The 27,762-nt window shown below is 40.9% G+C and overlaps 1 protein-coding gene across 1 annotated transcript in view; it reads right to left on the bottom strand.

Annotated features, from left to right (window-relative positions):
- Positions 1–27,762, bottom strand: part of LOC124543659 (endoribonuclease Dicer) — a 66,783-nt gene that overhangs the window by 24,297 nt on the left and 14,724 nt on the right. The window contains exons 7-25 of the mRNA XM_047121918.1: positions 25,974–26,152; positions 25,013–25,149; positions 23,673–23,913; positions 22,816–22,934; positions 20,602–20,714; positions 19,799–19,904; positions 18,448–18,629; positions 17,065–17,180; positions 13,076–13,202; positions 11,778–12,061; positions 11,018–11,198; positions 10,137–10,222; positions 9,669–9,807; positions 7,429–7,643; positions 6,812–6,894; positions 5,839–5,935; positions 4,818–4,929; positions 4,072–4,250; positions 3,401–3,631 (exon numbers count right to left, since the gene is read on the bottom strand). Of these exons, the coding sequence (XP_046977874.1) occupies positions 3,401–3,631; positions 4,072–4,250; positions 4,818–4,929; positions 5,839–5,935; positions 6,812–6,894; positions 7,429–7,643; positions 9,669–9,807; positions 10,137–10,222; positions 11,018–11,198; positions 11,778–12,061; positions 13,076–13,202; positions 17,065–17,180; positions 18,448–18,629; positions 19,799–19,904; positions 20,602–20,714; positions 22,816–22,934; positions 23,673–23,913; positions 25,013–25,149; positions 25,974–26,152 (2,927 nt within the window). The remainder of the gene's footprint in view (positions 1–3,400; positions 3,632–4,071; positions 4,251–4,817; positions 4,930–5,838; positions 5,936–6,811; positions 6,895–7,428; positions 7,644–9,668; positions 9,808–10,136; positions 10,223–11,017; positions 11,199–11,777; positions 12,062–13,075; positions 13,203–17,064; positions 17,181–18,447; positions 18,630–19,798; positions 19,905–20,601; positions 20,715–22,815; positions 22,935–23,672; positions 23,914–25,012; positions 25,150–25,973; positions 26,153–27,762) is intronic.

Here is a 27,762-nt window from a genome sequence, read left to right on the forward strand (position 1 = left end):
TTATCACACGACTTCATTTTGGCTAACCGGGGTGAGTATTGTGTTCTGGTTGGAAGGGAAAGGCAGTCAAACCAGTAGCACGTTCAAGGAACGTAACATCTTACATCCTAAGGCCGGCCACAGTTGAACAGTTGTTTTATAGTGGTAGTGCCACACTGCATACCTCTCAGTTGCAGTCGAATGGGCCGGCACTATCTCACTTAAAATCGGCGTAAAGTGGTAGCTATGCTACCGTGTTTCGTCCGGTAAGTGAGAGTTCCCTAGACCCGATTCCTCTCCCCCCCCCCAAAACATGGTTGTAAAGAATTTGGTGACATTACACGAGGAGGGTACCACCAGCGACTGCGGTGGGGAATCCCTGTCTGGGCATCCATGCTCAGGACGTACACCAACCGAGCTGGGATGCCCAGGCTGCCCTCCGTGTTCTTGCTCGTCGGTCATGCAATTTTGCGCTCGCCACTGTTCGGGGCAAGCGGAGCAGGCATCATAAGGCAAACCCTACCACACTCACAGTGAGTGTGGTAGGCTTTGACTTCTGCCACATAAGGGGACTCAACTCCAACTTGAATGCCGGCGAAGCCGGCCCTTCTCTTTATTACCGAGACTCAGATATCTTCTCCTGCCGATACGTCTTTACTTTCTTTCCCCGAGAACAAATTGGACCAAACTTTTGTACCACGAGCTGGGGTGTGCGTTTACGTCACAGATGATATCTGCTCTCGACGCCTCGGCAACCTTGAAGGGCAGGACCTATCAATTATCTGGCTGCGCGTAGACTGCGACGACCATCCGTGAATCTATGCGTGCCTTTATAGGTCCCATAGCGGTAATGACGAAACCGACCGAATGGTTGAGCACGTCCAAATGGCTACAGATTCCATACTATAGCATAGACTCCATCCACAGGGATAATTATTCTGGGCGATTTAAATGCCCATCATACATAGAGTGGCTTGGATCACACAGCACTGATCATGCGGATAGATCAATTCTCGCCAACGCGAATACCGGACGTGGAGGATCATACACCGGATGGCTATGAGATTCCGACGAGCCCAGAGGGGTTCGTCGGATATATTCATTTAAATAATTGTATTTAACTAACATGACTTTGTGTTTTTTAAATGTTAAAAAAGAGTAACTGCTGAGTTTCTTGCCCGGTTCTTCTCGGTAGAATCTACTTTCCGAACCGGTGGTAGCTTCACTTGGTTGTAAAATGACGATTCGAAGGTGCTTGTAAAAGCCTACTTGATTAAAGTTTATTTTGATTTAATTTGAATCCTACGCATTAGACGTCGTCCCGAACTCCTGGAAAACTGCTTTAGTGCATCCGATCCCTAAAAAAGGCAACCGCTCAGACCCGTCCAATTATAGACCTATCACATCATCTACTTGTTCTCCAAGATAATGGAGTCCATTATGTACTGCAGGCTCCTGCCATATCTAGAGGAGAACCAGCTGATTAGCGACCGCCAGTACGGTTTCCGTCGGGGTCGGTCGGCCGGTGATCTTCTAGTTTACCTTACTCATAGATGGGCGAAAGCAGTTGAGAGCAAGGGTAAGGCATTAGCAGCCAACTTGGACACACCGAAGGAATTCAATCGCGTATGGCACAAAGCGCTTCTTTCGAAGCTTCCTTCCTATGGGCTTCCCGGGAAATTATGCAATTGGATTACCAGCTTTTTAGCAGAGCGGAGCATCAAGGTCGTTGTGGACGTTCCATCATCCACTCTATTTCTTCTGCATATCAATGATTTGTTGCAAAACAGGAACATTTACTGCTATGCAGACGACAGTACCGTTGACACCTTATACACCGGCCGCGCTAATATTTATCGGGAAAATGTCGAAGAAAACCGGAACATACTTATGACTGAAATTGAGTCTTCGTTAAACGAAGTCTCGAATTGCGGCCGGCTAATTCTAGTCCATTTCAACCCCAAAAAGACGCAAGTTTGCGCGTTAACCGCTAAAAAAACACCATTTGTCGTATCTCCACGATTTGAGAACATTCCGATAGCCACTACAGGTTCAGTTCCGCGGTCAATTGGAAGGCAAAGTCAAATTGGCTTCAAAAAAGCTCCTTGTGCTCAGCAAGGTCAGACAATATTTCACGTCGACCCATCGACTAAAACTTTACAAGGCGCAAATTCGGCCTCACATGGAGTACTGCTTTCACCTCTGGGCAGATGCTCCCCAGTACCAACTCCTTCCATTTGACCGCATCCAACGTCCAATTAAGCCCTTTCCGATCTCCTTGATCCTTTGGCTTTGCGTAGAGATGTTGGATCACTCTGCATCTTTTACCGAATTTTTCACGGGGAATGTTCCGAAGAATTGTCGGAATTAATCCCAGCTGCTGAATTTCACCTTCGGACATCTCGTAAGTTTCACCCGCACCACCTAGATGTCCGAAAATCCACAACAGCGCGATTTCTTAGACATTTTCTTCCTCGAACAACCATTTTGTGGAGCCAGATTTCGCCGGCGGTTTTTCCGAACGGATACGACATGGGAACCTTCAAGAAAAGAGTGTACTCCTTCCTCAAAGGCCGGCAACGCACCTGCAAGCCCCCTAGTGCTGCGGATGTCCATGGGCGGTGGTAGTCACTTTCCATCAGGTGAGCCTTCTACTCGTTTTCCAACAATCACATAAAAAAAATTATAACATAAAATTTACCAAAGTAAAGGAACATATTAAACGTAGCACCCGACGAGCTAGCTTTCTTGTATTACCAAAAACTAGAACAGCACGCAGTAAAAAAACCGTTACATATGAAGGAGCACAACTTTATAATAAAATTCCTGCTCACATAAAAAAAGGTAAAATCATTCAACGCATTAAAGACCAAACTGGCTAATTACATTAAAGCACAATCATTTAAAAAAAATAATAATAGTATAATTTGATATTGTATTATTATTGTTATTTCAAATGATTATTAAAACAATAACAAACCAATGCGTTGAATGGGTTATTTTAGGACGAGCACAATTTTACTTTACTCTTTATGTCTATTCTCATGTAAGCGACTTTTGTCTTCTTTGAGAATAACTATCTATAAACCTATTCAGCCACTCACGACGGGTCACTCGTCGGGGTCTGTAGTGTATTTTTTTAAAATAAATAAATATAAATAAATTTGAGACAACATCACATACATTACTCTGATCCCAATGTAAGTAGCTAAAGCACTTGTGTTATGGAAAATCAAAAGTAACGAAGGTACCACAAACACCCAGACCCAAGACAACATAGAAAACTAATGATAATCTATATCGACTCGGCCGGGAATCGAACCCGGGACCTCGGAATGGCGTACCCTTGAAAACCGGTGTACACACCACTCGACCACGGAGGTCGTCGTGTATGCAAACATATGGAGCGCCACGGCGGTACCTGTTCCCGATGAGGCGGCCCTTGATGTTGGTGAGCTGCCCCTCGTCCAGCGCGGGGAACTTGTGGAAGAGGTAGAGCGTGGCGCCGAACTTGAGGAACGAGTCGCCCAGCGTCTCGGCTCGCTCCAGGTTGAAGCTGTCGTGCGAGCCGATTGTGGTCAGAGCGCCCAGCACGCTGCGCAGCTGCGGGCCCCCCGCCCCCCCGCGCAAAAGCCTTAGTCGCTCCTCGAACCTGCACACACACACACACACTATTTTTTTTTATTTTTTTTTTTTTTATTTTATGGTATAGGTTGGCAGACGAGCATATGGGCCACGTGATGGTAAGTGGTCACCATAACCCAAAGACAATGACGATGTAAGAAATATTAACCATTCCTTACATCGTCAATGCGCCACCAACCTTGGGAACTAAGATGTTATGTCCCTTGTGCCTGTAGTTAGTACTGAGTACTGTTATTTGGCGGTAGAATAACTGATGAGTGGGTGGTACCTACCCAGACGGACTTGCACAAAGCCCTACCACCAAGAGACTACTCATACGACACTACTCATGCCAAGGCACTACTTCTAGGTTCTGGATTATGTCAAACCCGATGATTGACCGAACCGGGAGCGCGGGTCGGACCTTGAATCTAACTCCTAGATCTTCGTGGTACTTAGGCGACGTACTTGTGAGGCGGCGGCAAGATGGCGGCGGCCGGTAGCGGCCGGGCCGGTGCCGGAGCCGGTGCCGGATCGGCCGCGCCCACCGTGAACAGCGGCGCCGTGACGAACGTGTCGTAGCATTCGACGTCCATGACCGTGACCGTGGACAGATTGCGGTCAATGTCGATCGGCTCCTTGCTTTCCTGGAATAAAATAAACATTCAATATTCCCTGATCCCCATTTATGTGCTTGGGCACAAGATTCTATCTTTCTTTCACATTCGTTTTCTATGTTATGTCGGTTTGTTCACTAGCTTCTAACAAACGACGCTTAGAATTTCGAACCGATTTATACTATTAAAAACAAATAAAAGCCAACCGGTCTAGCTTAAAAAACAACAACAACAACAGCCTGTAAATTCCCACTGCTGGGCTAAAGGCCTCCTCTCCCTTTGAGGAGAAGGTTTGGAACATTTTCCACCACGCTGTTCCAATGCGGGTTGGTGAAATACACATGTGGCAGAATTTCTATGAAATTTATCACATGCAGGTTTCCTCACGATGTTTTCCTTCACCGCTGAGCACGAGATGAATTATAAAAACAAATTAAGCACATGAAGCAGAGGTGCTTGCCTGGGTTTGAACCCGCAACCATCGGTTAAGATGCACGCGTTCTAACCACTGGGCCATCTCGACTCAAAGGTCGGTCTAGCTTGTTTGACTCAAAACATTAAGACAAAAATTTGGAAAAAATATCAGGCACAACTTACATCCCATGGATACTCTTTACTGATCTTCTTCTTTTGAAGCTGGTAGACGCTTTCCTTTACGGACATTATATTGACCGGCTTCTGGACAGTTTCATCGATTGGATTATTAATTCTGTTAAAAGAACAAAATTTATTATATATCACTGTAATTATGAAATTTTCATAATGTTGTCTTAAATTTTCGCGATTACACATTGAAATAAACTAAACGAACATCCCGACGTTTAGCACTTTACAGCGTTCGTGGTCACGGGTAGATGAAATTTTCCTTTACAAGAGAGGTGGTAGTCAGTGGGAATACTTAGTACAAGTTCGGGTAGATACCACGTTAGTATTGTTGCTGGGATGATGTTGAGGATAATGAAGGTCGCTAAATGGTTCACGATTTATTAACGAGACGGTACAATTATACGGACTGTGACGCACTTGATAGACACTCTGTTTTACATATGCAATGCTTCGACTTTTATACACGATATATGCCAAAGAATATGAGATACACAGATGTGAAATATTTTAGTCATAGAATATGTAACTTTACTGACCGTTTACTTTAATACCTATATATGTGCATATACGGCACGGTATCGTTGTGTTCTGATTTGAAGGGTAAGTGAGCCAGTATAACCAAAAACACACAGGACATAACATCTTAGTCATCAAGATTGGTGGCGCATTGGCAATATAAGTAATTGATGATATTCCTTACAGCGCTATTATTTATGATACCATCAAATGACCCATTTGCGACCTATATATTATTATAATTAAAACATACGACTACTAGTCTTTGCCCGCCGGAGGAACATATTGGGAGGAAGGCCTTGAGCATGGATGTAGATGGATATATAAGTAGAGGACGATCAAGGAAACGATGGATGGATTGTGTGAAAGACGATATGGCTAGAAAGAATGTTACTTGTGAGATGACGTCTGACAGAGAAGTATGGAAGGAGAAGACACGCTGCGCTGACACCAAATAAAATTGGGATAAGGGCAGGGGGATGAATATGATACAAACCTGTCAATACTGGGTATAGCTGCGGGCTCGTCTATATTCGACAGTAACGACTTTATAGCGATTGGGAGATCCACTTGTATCGGCAGCCATTCTTCCCCTGTCAATAGACAATCACTATTATAAATACATACATCGTTCTGTTTAAGAAAATACTACTTATAATCCATTATTTTTAAATACAACTTCTTGAAATGGTGTTTATTTTTGTTTTAAACAAAATCGATTACTTCAATCGACTAACAAGTTCCAAAATTTTTAAAATGTGACATCCTGTCGATAAGGCCCCGACCCCCTAAGTGGAACATCTCTCGTAATAGGCTATTTGACAATACGAAAAATAAAGTGTCAATTATTGTAAACATTATATATTATGAGTTTAATAATGGTTATTTATTAACGAAAGGTGATAATAATAATTAATCTATTCAAAAATCCATCAATAAAAAATCATTTTTTTAAACGTTTATCTCGTGACACAAAACGCCCGATTGGTCGGGTTTGTGATGACGTCACTTGCTCGTTACCCTCGTTTGCCTACTGTATGTGGAGTGTTCCATAGATTACAATAAATATAAATATAAGACAACATCACATACATTACTCTGATCCCAATGTAAGTAGCTGAAGCACTTGTGTTATGGAAATCAGAAGTAACGACGGTAGCACAAACACCCAGACGCACGACAACATAGAAAACTTTTGGTAATCTACATCGACTCGGCCGGGAATCGAACCCGGGACCTCAGAGTGGCGTACCCATGAGAACCGGTGTACACACCACTCGACCACGGAGGTCGTCAAATATGACATAGGCCTCCCCCAGAGATCGCCACAACGACCGGTCTTGTGCGGCTGCACGCTCGCGGGCTCGCAACCAGTGGCTTCCCGAGACTTTCACCATGTCGTCGGTTCACCTTGTAGGGGCCCCTACCCACACTGCTAATAATACACTTAATAAATAAAATTAACTCACCTTTCAGTAAAGTTTTCTGTCCAATCTTCATGTAGGTAGCGATTTCAGTCCGAAGTTCATCAGCGGTCAAGAGCATGGTCACCCTGAAAAAAAATGTAGTAGTAGTAGTCACTGTATTTAAATATAATAGGCCCTAAAGATTACAAGAATTAAAAATTCTGTGCAAACGAAGTTACAATCTGTTACGAGTACAGTGAAACAATAACATTATTTCCGTTTTCTTTTTTTCTGATTTAAAAAAGAAATATTATCATAAACTCTGTGGTTATCGTTAGTTAAAAATTATCGATACTATCGCTGTTTTCAAATGCTCATGGTAGGCTATTGAAACCATCGATAGTATCGCTTGCAGAAAGCTACCGATACTATCGATATCCTAAAGTTTTCAATATCAACTTGGAAAATAATGCCACGTGGCATTTGCAAGTACAAGTTTTAAAAAACTGTCAAAATTTTAGTGTGTCAATATTTATAAATTAGGGCATACCTAACACTAGTGCAATTCGGAAGCCAGCCTCGTCATACAAATGTATATCACGAACATTTAATATAATTTTTACATTTTAAAACACAAATCTACAAAACATTTTCGTTACGAAGTCCGCGTCAACCCGTACCTGTGCACGAGGCTGGGCAGTAGCACGGCCTTGTACCACAGGTGGCCGGGGTAGTCGTACTGCACGCACAGCTCGGGCACGAACACCTCGGCGAACCCGCGCGGCCGGTCGTCGCCCTGCGCCTGCGCCGCCAGCTTGCGCTGCTTGTCCGACAGCGCGCCCAGCGACGCCGCGCGCGGCAGCAGGCACGCCATGCGCGAGCTGATGTTGCGCACCTACACACACACACACACACCCTCAGCGCGCAGCAGGCACGCCATGCGCGAGCTGATGTTGCGCACCTACACACACACACACACACCCTCAGCGCGCAGCAGGCACGCCATGCGCGAGCTGATGTTGCGCACCTACACACACACACACACACCCTCAGCGCGCAGCAGGCACGCCATGCGCGAGCTGATGTTGCGCACCTACACACACACACACACACCCTCAGCGCGCAGCAGGCACGCCATGCGCGAGCTGATGTTGCGCACCTACACACACACACACACACCCTCAGCGCGCAGCAGGCACGCCATGCGCGAGCTGATGTTGCGCACCTACACACACACACACACACCCTCAGCGCGCAGCAGGCACGCCATGCGCGAGCTGATGTTGCGCACCTACACACACACACACACACCCTCAGCGCGCAGCAGGCACGCCATGCGCGAGCTGATGTTGCGCACCTACACACACACACACACACCCTCAGCGCGCAGCAGGCACGCCATGCGCGAGCTGATGTTGCGCACCTACACACACACACACACACCCTCAGCGCGCAGCAGGCACGCCATGCGCGAGCTGATGTTGCGCACCTACACACACACACACACACCCTCAGCGCGCAGCAGGCACGCCATGCGCGAGCTGATGTTGCGCACCTACACACACACACACACACCCTCAGCGCGCAGCAGGCACGCCATGCGCGAGCTGATGTTGCGCACCTACACACACACACACACACCCTCAGCGCGCAGCAGGCACGCCATGCGCGAGCTGATGTTGCGCACCTGCGCACACACACACACACACACCCTCAGCGCGCAGCAGGCACGCCATGCGCGAGCTGATGTTGCGCACCTGCGCACACACACACACACACACCCTCAGCGCGCAGCAGGCACGCCATGCGCGAGCTGATGTTGCGCACCTGCGCACACACACACACACACACACCCTCAGCGCGCAGCAGGCACGCCATGCGCGAGCTGATGTTGCGCACCTACACACACACACACACACCCTCAGCGCGCAGCAGGCACGCCATGCGCGAGCTGATGTTGCGCACCTACACACACACACACACACCCTCAGCGCGCAGCAGGCACGCCATGCGCGAGCTGATGTTGCGCACCTGCGCACACACACACACACACACACCCTCAGCGCGCAGCAGGCACGCCATGCGCGAGCTGATGTTGCGCACCTACGCACACACACACACACACCCTCAGCGCGCAGCAGGCACGCCATGCGCGAGCTGATGTTGCGCACCTGCGCACACACACACACACACACCCTCAGCGCGCAGCAGGCACGCCATGCGCGAGCTGATGTTGCGCACCTGCGCACACACACACACACACACACCCTCAGCGCGCAGCAGGCACGCCATGCGCGAGCTGATGTTGCGCACCTACGCACACACACACACACACCCTCAGCGCGCAGCAGGCACGCCATGCGCGAGCTGATGTTGCGCACCTGCGCACACACACACACACACACCCTCAGCGCGCAGCAGGCACGCCATGCGCGAGCTGATGTTGCGCACCTGCGCACACACACACACACACACACCCTCAGCGCGCAGCAGGCACGCCATGCGCGAGCTGATGTTGCGCACCTGCGCACACACACACACACACACACCCTCAGCGCGCAGCAGGCACGCCATGCGCGAGCTGATGTTGCGCACCTGCGCACACACACACACACACACCCTCAGCGCGCAGCAGGCACGCCATGCGCGAGCTGATGTTGCGCACCTGCGCACACACACACACACACACACCCTCAGCGCGCAGCAGGCACGCCATGCGCGAGCTGATGTTGCGCACCTGCGCACACACACACACACACCCTCAGCGCGCAGCAGGCACGCCATGCGCACACTCAAATATTGAAGAGGGGGGCTCCTGAGACTTTGTCGTTGTAAAGGAGATCATGACTTCGCATATGTGTTGCACGTATGAGTGCCCCAATTAAAAATGTTCCTCACAAGGCGAGCGGCTCTCGGTTACCTCGAGTAGGGGCTGGTCTTTGCTCCCGAAGAGTTCCAGGTTGTACTTGATCAGGTAGTAGTCTTCGAATGTTTCAAAGGTGTCGCAGTCGAAGCGAGACCGCGGCGTCATGTACTCCAGTACGTCGGACACTATGTACCTGCGAGACGGCGGGGATATGATTAATTATACATTATTATATTAGGAGCTATGTAAGCAGAGAACACCCAATTTACACCGAATGGTATTAGTGTGATGGAGCAACGATTTTTCATGCGCGATTAAATTACATCGTAGGGAATTAACAAGTAGAGTGACTTTCAGAAAGAATAGTGTGCAGCTTTGCTTGCAATCACACTACATAAAATACTATTATTACGAGCAAAGAAACACAAAGAGTGTCTTTAGAAAAATTTAGATAGTATGATTGGCTAAAACTTTAATAATACCTCTTTGAATAAACGACAAAGTAAATAATAAACATCATACCTGTCGGGTAGAATGCTTCCTCTGTACCAAGGGGTAACGACTGAATTGAGGTAGGTCTCTCTCGTGACATTCAGAGACATTCTTTCCTGTAAATGAAAATCAACCCTCATGCCGCGCTCGTACAAACCTCTTAGCAGATTCCCTCTGCCCACAAATATCAGCATCAGCATTGTCAAATATCTCGCATAGTTAACATGATCTAAACACTAATGATGAACCGCGCATTGCGTGTTTGGTGTAGTTAACTTACTTATGTTTAAGAGACAAACTTAGACAATGTATAATGAATACATTTAAGGTCGACGTCGTAAGGACTGGCTTGAAATCCCGTATCGTTCCAATATTATTTACTAGCGATACATACTAGACTGTCTTACAATGTTCACAGTTTTTCATAATAATATACTGTGCGTGTATTATACGTATGTATAATACCTTCCTTTTGAATCGCTATACCTATTGAACAAGATCGCTTCAAAATCCGTAGCGTAATGTTAAAGATCTAAGCATACATAGGGAGATAGCGGCAAGCCACTTTTCTTATACCATGTCATGATAATGATTTAAATAATGTCAGCAGTTTAAATATACTGGCACAGGATTTTTTGCAGTCGTGGGAGATTGTCATAACGAAAATTTGTATCATGAAGTGTACTAAACTATATAAGAATACTCTCTATTCAAAATCAAAATCAAAATAAACTTTATTCAAGTAGGCTTTTATAAGCACTTTTGAATCGTCATTTTACAATTAAGTGAAGCTACCACCGGTTCGGAAAGTAGATTCTTCCGAGAAGAACCGGCAAGAAACTCAGTAGTTACTCTTTTTTAACATTTAATTCAGATATAGTATTCGTGTAGATTCTCGAAACGTATCTCACCTTCACGGTCGGCACCGCGACCGGGCGTATCTCGTTGTAAGTCTGCATCACCGTCCAGTCTATGTCGTAGCCCTCCCCTTTGTCTGTTATCGGTACAACATACAGATTGTTAATTTTTCCATCAAATATGACGAATTTCTTCGCAACTTCTAGGACTTGGTCGAAAACGAACAGATGAAATCTGAAAATATAAAAAAAAATTATGATTACTATTAAAACTGAAGTGGGCAGTTTTTTTATGACATCCCTCATCATTTTATGACTCATCTAGTAGACGTTTCATAAAATGACATTTAAACTACAACTGAAATCAACTGAAATTTCTGTCATTAAAAAATTATCTTGCGTTTGGACGTTTACTGAGGCGCCCTGTTACGACTCGAATGCGAACACTCAAGTGTTAACACTAAGTTTATAGGATATACGACACAACTTAGATGTAGCATCGGCAAAATTCGTAAAACCGATCACATCCGAGTTAAGTACGCTCTCCTAATTTATCAATATCTATTTCTTATGTGAATATTACCGTTACACAAACGTAAAAACTTGTAATATCACATGACCAAATATACTCGTCAATTTGACACGTCGATTTACATACTTTCTCGGGTTGAACTGACGCGAGAATCTATAGCGTCGAATGTCGCGATAGGGAGCTATTTCTGTTGGTTGCATAAATCGTCAGTAATCGGTTTTATTGAAATGCCGATGCCACATCTAAGTTGTGTCGTACTATACATATATATATCAAACTCACTGTTTGACGAGTGCGAATAGCGTGGAATCCAGGACGATCTTCGCATAATTGACGTCGAGCTTCGTGCTGACCTCGCCAACGGTGAGGTACATCGGGAAGGCGCACAGGGACGGCAGCGGCTGCAGCGTTAGGAACCCGTAGCCGTCCCTAGTCTGCAGCAGTCTGTACAGAGCGCGGTCGCGAGAGTCCTTCGGCTCCTCGAAGGCTGTTTTCAGATTTATAACGTGTAAGTAGAACGTCTGCTTACACTTCAACGATACGGGACCGTTTAGGCACTTGGGATACTGTAACAAAAACGATTTAGATTACTATAGCCGGCTCACGTGGTAGATTAAACCAACAGCTGATATGGCTTTAATCGGTCGAGTTAAAATACTATCTGTGATATTGGGCTAATTCCATCATCGTAAATCAATAGGCTATTTGACAATTCGAAAAATAAAGTATCAATTATTGTAATCAGTATATATTAAAAATGGTCATTTATTAACAAAAGTTGAAAATAATACTTATTTTTTTCAAAAATCCATAAATAAAAGTGCATTTTTTAAAGGTTTGTCACGTGACACAAAACGCTCCTGTTTGGTCGGGCTTATGATGAAGTCACTTGTTTTGTTGCTTGTTAACCTTACTTGCCTACTGTATGTGTCACAGATTAAAATACAGGCAAGTGACGTCACCGACCCCATTGCAGCGCCATATTGTCCAAGTAGCGTTTTCACGCGCTATTTAAATATGGAATTTTTCGGCAAATAAGTACTAGTAATAAAAAAAACAAATTTAACTGGGTTCCTTAACCTCTACTAAATAGTACAAAATTGATTTTAAAAAACAGTCAAATAGCCTATTGTTGTAAGCATGTTATGACGAAACTGCAAGTGTACCCAATTTGATAAAAACATCACGACGAAAACCTAAATCATATTGTATTCATTGTATGTATACAAGCTTATAACGGCTTCTAACTGCACAAAGCCCATAAATCCTTCTTTGGGCAAAGCATACGTTTCTATAATAAAATTCCACAGACATTTAACTTTTCCATTTCATAAACTCAAATCATTTGTAAAAAAATACATTGGTAAAGAAGCCATATTATTCAATAAAAGATTATACAGAGGATAAATAAGCGTGGAATATAAATAATAATAACTAACATAAGTTTGTACTTTTAAATGTTTAAAAAGAGTAACTACTGAGTTTCTTGCCGGTACTTGTCGATAGAATCTACTTTCCGAACCGCTGGCAGCTTTATTTATTATAGTTGTTAAATTATATATTTATGTATGGATACTCACCATTTTTTTATGTTTCCGTACTCTGCTCTTGGTTCCTGGCTTCGGTATGTCATTCGAGTCCTCATCCTTCTCATCGCGCCAATTAGGGAAACATACTTTAACTTCATTCGAGTTAAAATCGGTTTTTCTGTCAAATGATACACAGGGTGAATTATATTAAGATATACAATTCCAGTTAACTTATATATAACAAATTGGCCAGTTGGAAAATAGTCTCGAGGGACTCTGGGTGTATAAGTCCGGTATATAAGTGAATTTACGTTTTTATTATGATATAGTCTGGCGGACGAGCATATGGGCCACCTAATGGTAAGTGATCACCATCACCCATAGACAATGACGCTGTAAGAAATATAACAATTCCTTACATCGCCTATGTGCCACCAACCTTGGGAACTAAGATGTCATGTCCCTTGTGCCTGTAGTTACACTGGCTCACCCCCCTTTCAAATCGGAACACAAAAATACTGAGTACTGTTATTTGGCGGTAGAATATCTGATTTGTGGGTGGTACCTACCCAGACGGGCTTGCACAAAGCTCTACCATCAAGTAACTACTATGATATACGACTGCGTAAGACTATCCTAGTATATATCCTAGTAGATAGCCTAACTTCAAATTGACCAACTTAAATAACGCATACCATTATTTGTCATAACACATATCCCCAAACAAACTGAAGCTAAGTGAGAACATATAGAAGAAGAACAAGAACAACAGATAATTAATTGAAATCAATAGCAATAGTTAAAGCACTTGGTAATTTAAGATGTAATCTAGTTCGTCGTAACTGCCTCGATAGACCGTTTTCTATCATGGCAGCCGATCTCAGGTGAGACCAGCCAATTAATTAGTCTGGTCTGGTTATCAATCGATGGGATATTCGACACGACCGGAAATAATTCCAGTATTAGAAGTCTAGTGGAAAATAAGGCTTCAGAACCCGAGACTCTGGACCCGCTCAACTAAAGTCAATATTGTTGCGTTTCCAGTCAAAAAGTTTTCAGTAGCAGACCGAAGTTGTAAGGTGTATAAAAAGGGTGATTTAACAAATATTAAAAATTATCGACCAATATCTATTCTGTCTTGTTTTTCTAAGCTCTTTGAAAGTCTTCTTTACCCCATAATCTATAATCATCTAAATAAATTTATATCAAATGACCAACATGGGTTTAGAAACGGTTTTTCGGTTCAAACCAATCTTGTAAATTTTGTCTCAGACCTAGCAAGGTTAGTCATCCGTTACTTCTTGAAAAACTAAGTCGGTGTGGTGTTTCGGGCTCTCTCCTAAAATGGTTCATGTCGTATCTGTCTTATAGATCACAGGTGGTAGCGGTCAATGGTTTTCATTCTGATGCTTATTTTACCACATCGGGTGTACCACAAGGTTCTCACTTGGGTCCTCTTTTGTTTTTATTATTTATTAATGATGTCACAAGCCACGTAAAATCATGTAAAATCTCTTTATTTGCTGATGATTTAAAGATATATAGAAGGGTTGGTAGTCAGTCAGATGTTAAGATAATTTAGGACGATGTAGATAGAATTTATAAATGGTGCAAAACAAATTTTATGACTCTCAACATCAATAAATGTTTTCATGTCAGATTTTCTCGAAAAAAAAAACCACTTGTGTCAGGTTATTCTATTGGCGACGCAAAATTGTAAAAAATAACTGAGATTAGAGATCTTGGTGTCATGGTGGATAGCCAATTAAAGTTTGTTTCTAATATTACTAGTATTATTGGTAAAGCAGCTAAAACATTAGGTTTTATAAAACGTAACACAAAAGGGTTTTCCGTAACTACCAAGATCTTGCTGTACAATGCTTTTGTGCGTAGTCAATTGGAATATGCTTGTAGTGTGTGGAATCCCATTTATACTATTATTGTTGAGAGTATTCAGCGCAACTTCACTAGGCATCTTGCATTCCATTCAAATGAGTTCTCGCATAGACAACCATATGTTCGAAGGCTTCTGCATTTCAAAATGCTGTCTCTTCGTGACAGACGATGCGTGCAGGGTCTCTGCTTCTTACATAAAATACTTAATGGTGATATTACAGTACAGTGACGAACTAGTCGAACGCTTCCTTCTAAATGTTCCTTATAAATGCCCAAGGAATTCTATCCCGAACACATTTCACATCCCGCGCGTTAAAACTAATCTTGGATCCCAGTCTCCCGTAGTGCAATTAGCAAAATTTTATAATGACACTTCCAAAAATTACCAAGTCTAGACCTATTTAGTGATTCATTTTATGTATTTTAACAAAAAATTATTGACTATTTTTTTTCTAAGTTAAAGTTTTCCTAAGTTTATATAGTAATATTTTTTATTTTATTTTGTGATTTTTACGTAATATTTTTATTTTATCTTTAAATTAATATGTAAACTTTTAATTGTGCACTGTTTATAGTTAGTAAATGTTATGTACACTTGTCATTGACGTACATATCTGATGTTTTAATATAGTCACTTTAACTGTAAATGTTCAATATGTATGTTGTAAGTGTGCTTGTTGTAAATAAAAAAAAAATGTAAATAACTTAAAGGTGACTGACTGACTGACATAGTGATCTATCAACACAGCCCATACCGCTGGACGGATGGGGCTGAAACTTGGCACGCAGGTAGGTGTTATGACGTAGGCATCCGCTAAGATATTGATAAATTCCAATCTTAAGGGGATAAAATAGAAAACAATTTCGACTGAAATACTACAAGGACATAGTCTTCTTTGTTTGTCGAAAACATGACAAGTAAGGAGCTGAGATGGCCCAGTGGTTAGAACGCGTGCATCTCAACCGATGATTGCGGGTTCAAACCCAGGCAAGCACCACTATATATATGTGCTTAATTTGTGTTTATAATTCATCTCGTGCTCGGCGGTGAAGGAAAACATCGCGAGGAAACCTGCATGTGTATAATGTCATCGAAATTCTGCCACATGTGCATTCCACCAACCCGCATTGGAACAGCGTGGTGGAATATGTTCCAAAGCCTCTCCTTAATGGAAGAGGAGGCGTTATCTCAGCAGTGGGAAATGTACAGGCTGTTACTTTTCTACTTACTTTATGACAAGTAAAACTAGACTATAATCTGTTCGCGTTAAGAATGCAGTGAGTTGTCATTGTTTACCGGCTTTACTCCGCCCCCTGACCAATCAAATGTTTTTTAACAGCAGGGTAAAGATGTATGCATATTTGTGTTAAAATTTCAACAAATTATATTTGTTTTAAAGACTAGGTATAATTAAATTTAAAAAATACACTTTAAAGTAAAAAATCGAATGGGTGTGTTTAATCAACAAAATTCTTAACACTATATACAATCGTTTTTGAATCTTGCCATCGCGATGTAGAAATTTACATATTTTGCCATAACGTCATCTAGTAGCTATTGGTTACATTAATTATTACGTGTACAGATTGAATAAATTAAATATAAATTATAAAAATATCAGTTAAAAATTTATTAAATGTGAACTTGACTTTGTAATTTGAAAATATTTGATTGGTCAAAGGGGGCGGAGTCAGGGCGGTAAACAATGACAACTCACTGCATTCTTAACGCGAACAGACTATAGTGGAATGTAAGGTACGTTTAAAACAGTATGTACGTATAGTACGACACAACTTAGATGTCGCATCGGCAAAATTCGTAAAACCGATCACATCCGAATTGAGTACGCCATTCCAAATTATCAATATTTATTTCTCATGCGAATATGATCTTTGCACAAACGTAATAACTTGTAATATCATATGACCTAATATACTCGTCAATTTGACGCGTCGATTTACATGCACTTGCTTTCTCTGACGCGTGAACCTATAGCGACGAATAGCGTCGAATGGCGCGATAGGAAGCTATTTCTATTGGTTGTGTAAATCGGCAGTAATCGGTTTTATTTTCATTCCATTGCATTTTCCGATGCTACATCTAATTTGTGTCTTACTATACGTTTAAAACAGTATGTACGTACCCGTGCTGTCGCGGCAGCAAAGTGAACTCGTCCAGTTCGCCCGCTTCGTACAGCTTGACGCACGCGGCCAGCGCCGCTGAGCGCTTGGCCGAACGCAGACTCGCTGAAGGCTTTCCCTATAACAGTAAACGCTTTATTTCGTAACTTAGGTATGTTACTTGTTTTTTTTTTGTTTGTGGTCTGCAATAAAGTATAATTCATTTATTCATAATCAGGATAATGGATGATAGTATTGTTGTGTTCCGGTTTGACCGGTGAATGAGCGAATGATATTTATATGCAAAGAACATTACATTTTAGTTTTTTATGTTGGTGATTTGTTTATAATGTGAGGAATGGTTGATAATTTAGCCTTGCCCGTGTATATGAGTTATAGTCCAGGAATTTTAGCACCAAAAATCGGTCCGCTCTGCATAAAATCCTTCTACGTGATTTTTCGATTGGATGCCCCCCAAGTATAAAACCGAGTTTCTGTCGTCCGAAACCGCGAGCGTTAGCCGCCATCTTGGAAAACGATTTTTTGCATACATCTCGGAAACGGTAAGTTTTACCTTAAAAACCGAAGAAATATTTTTTGTAGAGAACAAAATTTCCCACCTTTTTATACCAAACGTTTCCCCCTATTGTTGATACTTTCCGATATATTTAAGTAAAAAAAATAAATATTTTTTTTGTTTTTGTAAAGTAACTCAATCATTTTTGGAGATACGAAAAAAAAAGTTTCAATTAAAGTTGAGAGCATGAAATTTTCTACACATTTTATATAAAACTTTTTGCACAAACTTTTTTTACTAATTTTATACAAAAAATTAACTAACGCTCGCGGTTTCGGGCGACAGAAACTCGGATTTATACTCGGGGGGCACCCTCCGACATAGTCCAATCTAAAACTCACGTAGAAGGATTTTATGCAGAGCGGATATCTAAAAATCTTGGACTATTATAGTAAACATCAGTCACGAGAAAATTCATAGACGCTGACGTGTCGTGTTAGAAAGAGACAGAGCGATACGCTATCCTCTGACGTGTCGTGTTAGAAAGAGACAGAGCGATACGCTATCCTCTGACGTGTCGTGTTAGAAAGAGACAGAGCGATACGCTATCCTCTGACGTGTCGTGTTAGAAAGAGACAGAGCGATACGCTATCCTCTGACGTGTCGTGTTAGAAAGAGACAGAGCGATACGCTACCCTCTGACGTGTCGTGTTAGAAAGAGACAGAGCGATACGCTATCCTCTGACGTGTCGTGTTAGAAAGAGACAGAGCGATACGCTATCCTCTGACGTGTCGTGTTAGAAAGAGACAGAGCGATACGCTATCCTCTGACATGTCGTGTTAGAAAGAGACAGAGCGACTGAGGCCAACACGAGTCAAGTCGTCACACCTGTATGGGGTCCTTGAGCGGGCACGATATGGGCATGATGACGGTGACGAGAGGCAGCTCGGAGCCGCCGGCGGGCACCTTCTCGAGGATCCACAGCGGCGAGAGAACCGTGAAGTGGTCGCTGGGCAGGCTGGAGCAGTAACGTCCCAGCAGGCTTATCGCCGACGCCCCCGACAGGCGCGCTGGAGCATCACGAAACATATCCGTTGTTTTTCAACAACAACAACAATAACAACAACAGCCTGTAAACTCCCACTGCCGGGCTAAAGGCCTCCTCTCCCTTTGAGGAGAAGGTTTGGAACATATTCCGTTGTGTTTATTTTTATTTTATAATGAACTAGCGACCCGAATCGTCTTCGCACGGGTGCAATACTGATACCTAATATACAGAATTTGATTATCTGACATCACATTAGAATCTTCTAAAATTATCATTGTTTTTTTACTATATTATCCAAGTATTATATATAAAAACTATCCCCTTCAATCACACTATCTATTTAAAAAAAAAAACGCATAAGAATTCGTTGCGTAGTTTTAAAGATTTAAGCACACTAAGGGAACAGAGAATGCGACTTTGTTTTATACTATGTAGTGATTATAATGAGCGTGCCCGAGAGGCGCAAATAAAACGTTCTATATCTTAAACTATTTATTTAAAAAAAAAACAGAATAAAAAAGGAACATTTTTCCTGTCAACTAATTAGCCTACTGCCTACTGCTCGTGTGAGCCAGAAGTGAAGTCACCAATTAAAGTGTATCGAGTATTCTTGTCGACGGGAAATATGTTACGAAAGCTATAGATCGATAGAGTTATCAATACTGTAGTCTAGTGCTATTATAAAAAATGTGTCATAGTATTTTAGAAAAAAAACGTTATACTAGACACCGATACTTCCGTGGCTTAGGTATGGGGTCCCTGGGTTGGTTTTGAGCCTGGGAATTGGCAGTGTGAGGCATTGCTGGAGGAGCCGAGATGACCCAGTGGTCAGAACGCCTGCATCTTAACCGATAATTGCGGGTTGAAACCCAAGCAAGAACCACTATATATATGTGCTTAATTTGTGTTTATAATTCATCTCGTGCTCGGCGATGAAGGAAAACATCGTGAGGAAACCTGCATGTGACAAATTTCATAGAAGTTCTGCCACATGTGTATTCCACCAACCCGCATTGGAACAGCGTGGTGGAATTAATTCCGAACTCTCTCCTTAATAGAAGGTGGCCTTAGCTCAGCAGTGGGTAACTTACAGGCTGCTACTTTACTTTGGCATTGTTGTGCCGACAACTCCCATTGGAAATGAGATTGCCTTTGTGAGATGCCAGTGAGTTGCCAGTGGAATCGACTCACCTCCGTGTTTAGTGATGAACGGCGGCACGTCGTCGACATCGTAGAGATTCTCTTGAATGTCGTCCTCGGTGGGAGCGCTTCTGATTGATGATTTTCCGTAAAGCATCTGCAATAGTATGTCATATCATCAAGTAATAACCCAGTAACTGATCCATGCTCCAAGTCTCAAGATTAGCTGTGTCCCAACTCTATACAACTTCTACAAATAGGATTTTAAATTAGCATGGTTATTATTATTATTATTTCAGTTATTAAGAACGGGATATTTACCATATATATATATTTTAATTGATTGAGCTTACTTTACTTGGTGGAAGGGCTTTGTGCAAGCCCGTCTGGATAGATACCACCACTCATCAGTTATTCTACCGCCAAATAACAGTACTCAGTATTGTTGTGTTCCGGTTTGAAGGGTGAGTGAGCCAGTGTAACTACAGGCACAAGGGACATAACATCTTAGTTCCCAAGGTTGGTGGCACATTGTTAGAACGACGGTAGTCCGATACGGACACTTCTAATATTATCGACATCTACCCGCAAACTTCAGTCTCGTGAACGAGACATTCGGAGATAATGTCGAAATATTGAACTCCACCAATAAAAATAAAAACATGATAAATATCTCGTTTTTAATAATCTCTACAAACAGAGCACGCAGGTCTTGACTTGTAGAGTAATTCGTTTATATAAATATTGTAACTCGTAGACACAAAAAGAGGTATAGATTCATATTTTAAATCGACGTAGCTAATATTAGACGCAGTACGCTGTATATAGCTAGACTTAAACAGAAATCGACTTACATCGACGATATACTGTTCAATCTTTTGAAACTCTAAATATTGTTGTTGAAATTTAATTCTGTTCGCTTCGTCCACAAACAGCACGAAACTGGAATCCTTGCTTCTAGCGCGTCCTAAAATGAAAAAAGGAAACATTATATGTTGTCTTAAATTTTCGCGATTATTACACATTTAAATAAAATTAGTTATTACGGAATTTAACCGCGTATATTAGTAGACTGTCTGTCTGTCTATAGTCTGACCACGAACGCTGTAAAGTGCTCGAAACGTCGGGATGTCCAAAATAATTTATATACGCGATTAAAATCCGTAATAACTAGTTTTATTTAAAGGAAACATTATTTTTGTATCACATTTTGTTGGTTACTTTACTTTCCCGAAGAGATGGATTGGGTAACGCAATTGGGAATTTCGGCGATCAAATCAAATCAAAATATACTTTATTCAATTAGGTTTTAAGAAGTACTTTTGAAGCGTCATTTCCGGCAAAAAAGTCAGTAGTATAAATAAATATGTGTGTAATATATCCTGTCTGAAAGTTAACACGTACTATTTCCACAGTTTTTTATCGTCTTGTATTGAAAAATATGTCATATGTCAAGGAAACGTGTAAATTAATTTCGAGTTTAGTATGGAGTAGATGGGCGAAAGGGATACAAAACCACGCTAAGAATTGCTGTTTGGCAATGAAATGTCTGATGACTGGGTGGTACCCACCAAGTCGGGCTCGCAGAAAGCCCTACCACCAAGTCAATTGATATATGATAAATCAACTTTTTTCAAATCAAATTTTACGTGACTCGACTAATTAGAATCGAATTTTGGAAGCGAAAGACATACGGCATAAGAGGCGTTGAAGTATTACGTCACGCAATTTAGGAAGAGATGGTGTCTCGTAAAACGTTACGATTAGTGACGTGATTTGTTGTTTTTTTTTAATAAAAAAATAGGGAATCAAAGCTCCTGTGCCGTACATGCACATAGGTATTAAGTAAACAGTCAGTAAAGTTACATATTCTATGACTAAAATATTTCACATTTGTATATCTCATATTCTTTGGCATATATCGTGTATAAAAGCCGAAACATTGCATATGTAAAACAGAGTGTCTATCAAGTGCGTCACAGTCCGTATAATTGTACCATCTCGTTAATAGCCTCTCGCTAATAAGCCTAGCAACACTCCGAAATTGGCAACTATACGTTTATACGCATTACGAGGAATCCCTCGATTGTATAAGTCTAAATATATTTTTCTATTTAGTATTATTAACGCTAAGTTGATTAAAACTATACCGAAGATAATAACTATAACATAATTTAGCGACTTTAGGGTAAAAATGATGACTTAAGTTTTACGTAACGTTTAGAGATGGAGTCGAGATGGCCCAGTGGAACGCGTGAATCATAACCGATGATAGCGGGTTCAAACTCAGGCAAGCACCGCTGATACATGTGCTTAATTTGTCTTTATAATTCATCTCGTGCTCAGCGGTGAAGGAAAACATCGTGACGTCACCTGCATGTGTCAAATTTCATAGAAATTCCGCCACATGTGTATTCCACCAATTGGAACAGCGCGGTGGAATATGTTCCAAACCTTCTCCTCAAAGTGAGAGGAGGCTTTTAGCCCAGCATTGGGAATTTACAGGCTGTTGTTGTTGTTGTTGTAGAGGTGGAGGTGAGAACAGGAAAATGTTATGGTGAGTTACAAGGGTAGGATAGGAGGTCAAAAATCTTCAAAAATTACATTACGTCATAATTGAACCCTCCCAATTAGAGGAAAATTAGAGACGATTTATATTAGTGCTTATTTATTATTTTAGTTATAATTATTTATTAGTCTATAATATTGATATGTATATGTTTACATATGTATATGTGTGTGTGTATGTGTATGTATGTGTATGTATATATATATTATATGTACATTGTATGAGTATTTACATGTAGATATTTGTATGCAATATATGTATATTACCGACTTAGCACCACCTACCCAACTTTCATACAACCTCTCTCCTTATTGGGTTGTCTGGAAGAAATGGCTACTTAGCCATAAGACCGCCCGTTGTACTCTACAATATTATATATAATATTGTAACATATTATAATGTGTAACATGTGGTGTACAATGAAGTATAAATAAATAAATAAATAAAATTTTAATTAGAGTGAAACCCGTGTCGAATGGTTTGTAGCAGCGGCAGTTACCCTTGCTCTGTATGTAGGAGCGGTACTCGAGCGGCACATCGAACTTCAGCACCAAAGAGCACTGCGGCACATCCATGCCCTCCTCCAACACGCTCGTCGAGATCAGGCAGTTCAAGTCGCTGCAAGGACACCAGGGTACCATTGAAAATCAGCGTTGGGTTCTTTTTTTTTATGGTATAGGTTGGCGGACGAGCATATGGGCCACCTGATGGTAAGTGGTCACCATCACCCATAGACAATGACGCTGTGAGAAATATTAACTATTCCTTACATCGTCACTGCGCCACTAACCTTGGGAACTATGATGTTATGTCCCTTGTGCCTGTAGTTACACTGGCTCACTCACCCTTCAAACCGGAACACAACAATACTGAGTACTGTTATTTGGCGGTAGAATTTCTGATGAGTGGGTGGTACCTACCTACCTACCACCAAGTAAATCATACCACAAATGTATATATGACTGTGGTGGTGGTAATATTGTGGTATCCTCTTACCACAAGGAGGCCTGTACGACCGACCACTGAAGTGAACACACTAAAGCGCGATATTTCGTACGCAATTAACGACGACCTCCATGGTCGTGTGGTGTGTGCACCGGTTTTCATGGGCACGCCACTCTGAGGTCCCGGGTTTGATTCCTGGCCGAGTCGATGTAGATTACCATTAGTTTTCTATGTTGTCTTAAGTCTGGGTGTTTGTGGTACCGTCGTTACTTCTGATTTCCATAACACAAGTGCTTTAGTTACTTACATTGGGATCACAGTAATGTATGTAATATTGTCTCATATTTATTATAGAAATTGTTCGAAAGAAAATTCCAATCTAAATTCGTCAAGTAATATCTGTTATCTTACCCATTCTTGAATTTCAGAAGCGCTTGTTGGCTCAGCTTTTTGGTGTAATGCTGTTCCCTTGTATTAGTGAGAGGATTTATATTGAACCCAACGATGTAGTCGTGTTTCAGAAAACCAAATTCAGTAGGATTAGTTTCCTTCACATCCTTTAGAAGATTGTAGAGTACTTTGCACGTATATCTTTTTTGGGTTAAAATAATTCCGCAAAGTGCACCTCGCTTGAGATTTACTTTATACGTCACTGGAAAAAAATAGGTTGTCTATTATTCATAACAAGTTCATGAGTTTAATTTTTTCAACATAGCATTACATAATATGTTTGTTATTGTTACATTAGTTTATACAGGGTTATTGGTAATTCGACGTATATCCGTTAAGATGTGATAGGGGTGACTATTTGCAATAATTTTAACCCCCATATGCATGATCCAAAAGTGAACCATTTTTGAGTTATCACGTTTTTTAAGCTTTTATTCAAAGTTTGTCAAAAATGCAATTTCAAAAATTTATTTAGATAAAAATATCAAGAAAAATCCATTTTTTTCTTCTAATTTATAGAAACGAATAAACACTAGATATTTGTCAATAGTTAAACAATAATTATCGGCCCAAATTTTTAAAATGCGAGGCGGAAAACGATTTTATTTCAAAATTTTTTAAAAATTTTTCCTCAAAAATGCCTTAAAAAGTAAAAAAAATCGTTATAAAACTTGTTCTGCAGATTATTTTAAAAACATAACTGTTTTCTTAGTTTTACAAAAATGTATAAAAAGTAGGAATTTATTTCAAAGCAGCCGAAATAAAATGAAAAGAAAGTACACTGACGGGAATTCGTATTAGAACATAAACGAGTTTGCATTAAAGGTCGCTCTTTTTAAGTTCCCACAAAATTACTTAAAAATAATGGCCAATGTACAAAAATCTTACTTACTCACTTACTTAAATTTAAATAAATTTCAATTATTAAAATTAATTAGCTCTATAGCTCCCTATTGAAGCTATTTCTAGTGGTTGTGTGAATCGGCAATAATCAATTTTATTGAATTTTCCAATGCTACATCTAAGTTGTGTCGTACTATACATTAATGTTTAATTTAAATTATATATTATCGTTTCAGTACTGGATAATAGTTAAACAATACTTTATATTACTGTTTTCAGATTTTAATATCACTGTAACTACAAGCATAAGAGACATAACATCTCAGTGCCCAAAGTTGATGGGATGCAAGGACGACTTATATTTCTTTCAGTGTCAATGGCGGATCGTCGTCACCACTTACCATCAAGTGACACTTGCCAGTTTACCTAACTCATTGAGTTTAATGAATAAAACTTACCACCATCAGTTAAACAGGTTTTCGGGTTGTATTCTTTTAATATATTCAAAAGTTGCAACACTTTCTCTGATGAATGACGAACAATTTTACTAAAGCCGGAATCGTTTGCCATCGATTGTAATAAAACAGCCCTTGCTCTGAAAAATGCAAAAGAAAAAAAAAACAAAATATCTTTAATTCTTTATCAAATTATATATAAAGTCGTCTGAAAAATTTGAAATATCTAGTACAGATATGCTTTCTCTAAAGTCTATTTAAACCTCTTAATAGACTTTAGTATCTACTTAAGAGGAAACTGACGAAAATTAATGTTTTACTTTACTATAGAAACTTTCCCGAGCCACACTTGAGCTGAGATGGCTCAGTGGTTAGCACGCGTGTATCTTGACCAATGCGAGATCAAACGGTGGCAAGCACCACTATACATAAGAGCTTAATTTACTCGACGGTAAAGGAAAACATGGTGAGGAAACCATGTGTATAATTTCATAGAAATTCTGGCACATGTGGATTCCATCAACCCGGATTGGCGCAGCGTGGTGTAAAGTGTTCCAAAAATCTCTCCTTAATGGGAGAGGAGGTTTGAGCCCAGCAGTGGGATTACAGGCTGTTGCTGTACTTCTCACTTGTAAGAATAAAGTAAAGTAACAGCCTGTACATTTCCCACTGCTGGGCTAAAGGCCTCCTCTCCCTTTAAGGAGAAGGTTTGGAACATATTCCACCACGCTGTTCCAATGCGGGTTGGCGGAATACACATGTGGCAGAATTTCTATGAAATTATACACATGACGAAACCTCACGATGTTTACCTTCACCGCTGAGCACGAGATGAATTATAAAGACAAATTAAGCACATGAATCAGCGGTGCTTGCCTGGGTTCGAACCCGCAATCATCGGTTAAGATGCACGCGTTCTAACCACTGGGCCATCACGACTCATGTAAGAATAAACATGACATACTCAACGGAGTGCGTGACGGCTATGGTGTACAGCAGTTCTTCTTCCTCAGTGATCGCGCGACGCTTGCTCCGCTCCAGAGTAATGATGTACGCGAGTATGCCCAACGCGCCTCCGTACACGCCCATCTCTTGGATCGTCAATATCATTGATTCAATCATGTTCTTTATCGTCTTCGTTATCTGTGCATGACAACAAAGAAACGATCAAGTCTTACAACAAAATAAACATAATATCATCATTCATCATCCCCCTGCCCTTATCCCAATTTTATTTGCGGTCGGCACAGCATGTCTTCTCCTTCCATACTTCTCTGTCAGACGTCATCTCACAAGTAACATTCTTTCTAGCCATATCGTCTTTCACACAATCCATCCATCGTTTCCTTGGTCGTCCTCTACCTCTATATCCATCCACATCCATGCTCAAGGCCTTCCTCACAATGTGTTCCTCATTCCTCCGAATTACATGCCCATACCATGATAGATAATATACATAATATATGCGAAAGTATTATGTTTATCTGTCTGTATATCACGTTTATACTGCAGAACATAATTTGATGAATTTTGCAAGCATCAACCCTAAGAACGAACATAGGCAAGCATAACATTACAAACTTTATAACCTAACCTAACCTAATATGACGACGAAAACTACAATTTCCTAAGCAATAAAAAATAATTTTAACCATTTGTGTATGCAGTGTACATTTAGTGGAATAATATGAGTATTAGTTAAAAGTATCAAACATATTATTTCATATTTAGCTGATCAGTCGTATATTCTTATGTATGACAAAAAATTTCGTCGTAGACAAAAATCTTTATTCAAATAAAGATACATGCTTATTGATTGTTAAAAATTTACAGTTCGGAAATAAAAACCTCGGACTTGTGAAGAACCGGATAAGCTGAGCGGATTTTTTTAATGTCATAAATTACAATTGTTGTATTCATAAGATAATAAATAATAAATATGGGACAACATCACATACATTACTCTGATCCCAATGTAAACAGCTGAGGCACTTGTGTTATGGAAATCAGAAGTAACGAAGGTACCACAAACACCCAGACCCAAGACAACATAGAAAACTTATGGTAATCTACATTGACTCGGCCGGGAATCGAACCCGGGACCTCAGAGTGACGTACCCATGAAAACCAGTGTACACACCACTCGACCACGGAGGTCGTCAACAGATGTGCTATGAATTAGAAAGTCATTAGTGTTGTTATAATTTAGCACACAAACGCTTTAACGAATCGGAGGACTCATTTTTCAGTTCAAATCTTAATCGTCCAATCACAGGAGGAGTAAGACAAAATAAACAATTTTGACACTTAATTGTGCGATATGATTGGTTGATTAATGTTGAATATGATATTTATCATGGATTCAAGAACAAAATTATGGTTTTGAATGTTGGCAAACCTCGGAACAGATCGGAACTTTGGAAGCAATCTAATCACCAATTCGCCACCCGTCATGGGAACTAAACTGTTATATTTCTTCAAACACAATAATATAATCAATTTACCATTTACAAAATTAAAAAGATCATTAAAGCTAATAATAAATAAATAAATTAATCAAAATAGTACTTTTTAGAAAAAAAATACGCATTGTAAATCTGTTTATTTGAAAAGAACAACTATGCGAGTTTCTTGCCGTTTCTTCTCGCTAGAGGGTACTTTTCGAAACGTAGAAGTATTTATTTTATCGATGGTTCTAAAACGCTTCATTGTGAAGTTTATTTGAATAAAATTGATTTGAAACTGTTGGTTGG

The sequence above is a fragment of the Vanessa cardui genome, chromosome 3 (genome assembly GCF_905220365.1).
Source record: "Vanessa cardui chromosome 3, ilVanCard2.1, whole genome shotgun sequence".
Lineage (NCBI taxonomy): Eukaryota > Metazoa > Arthropoda > Insecta > Lepidoptera > Nymphalidae > Vanessa > Vanessa cardui.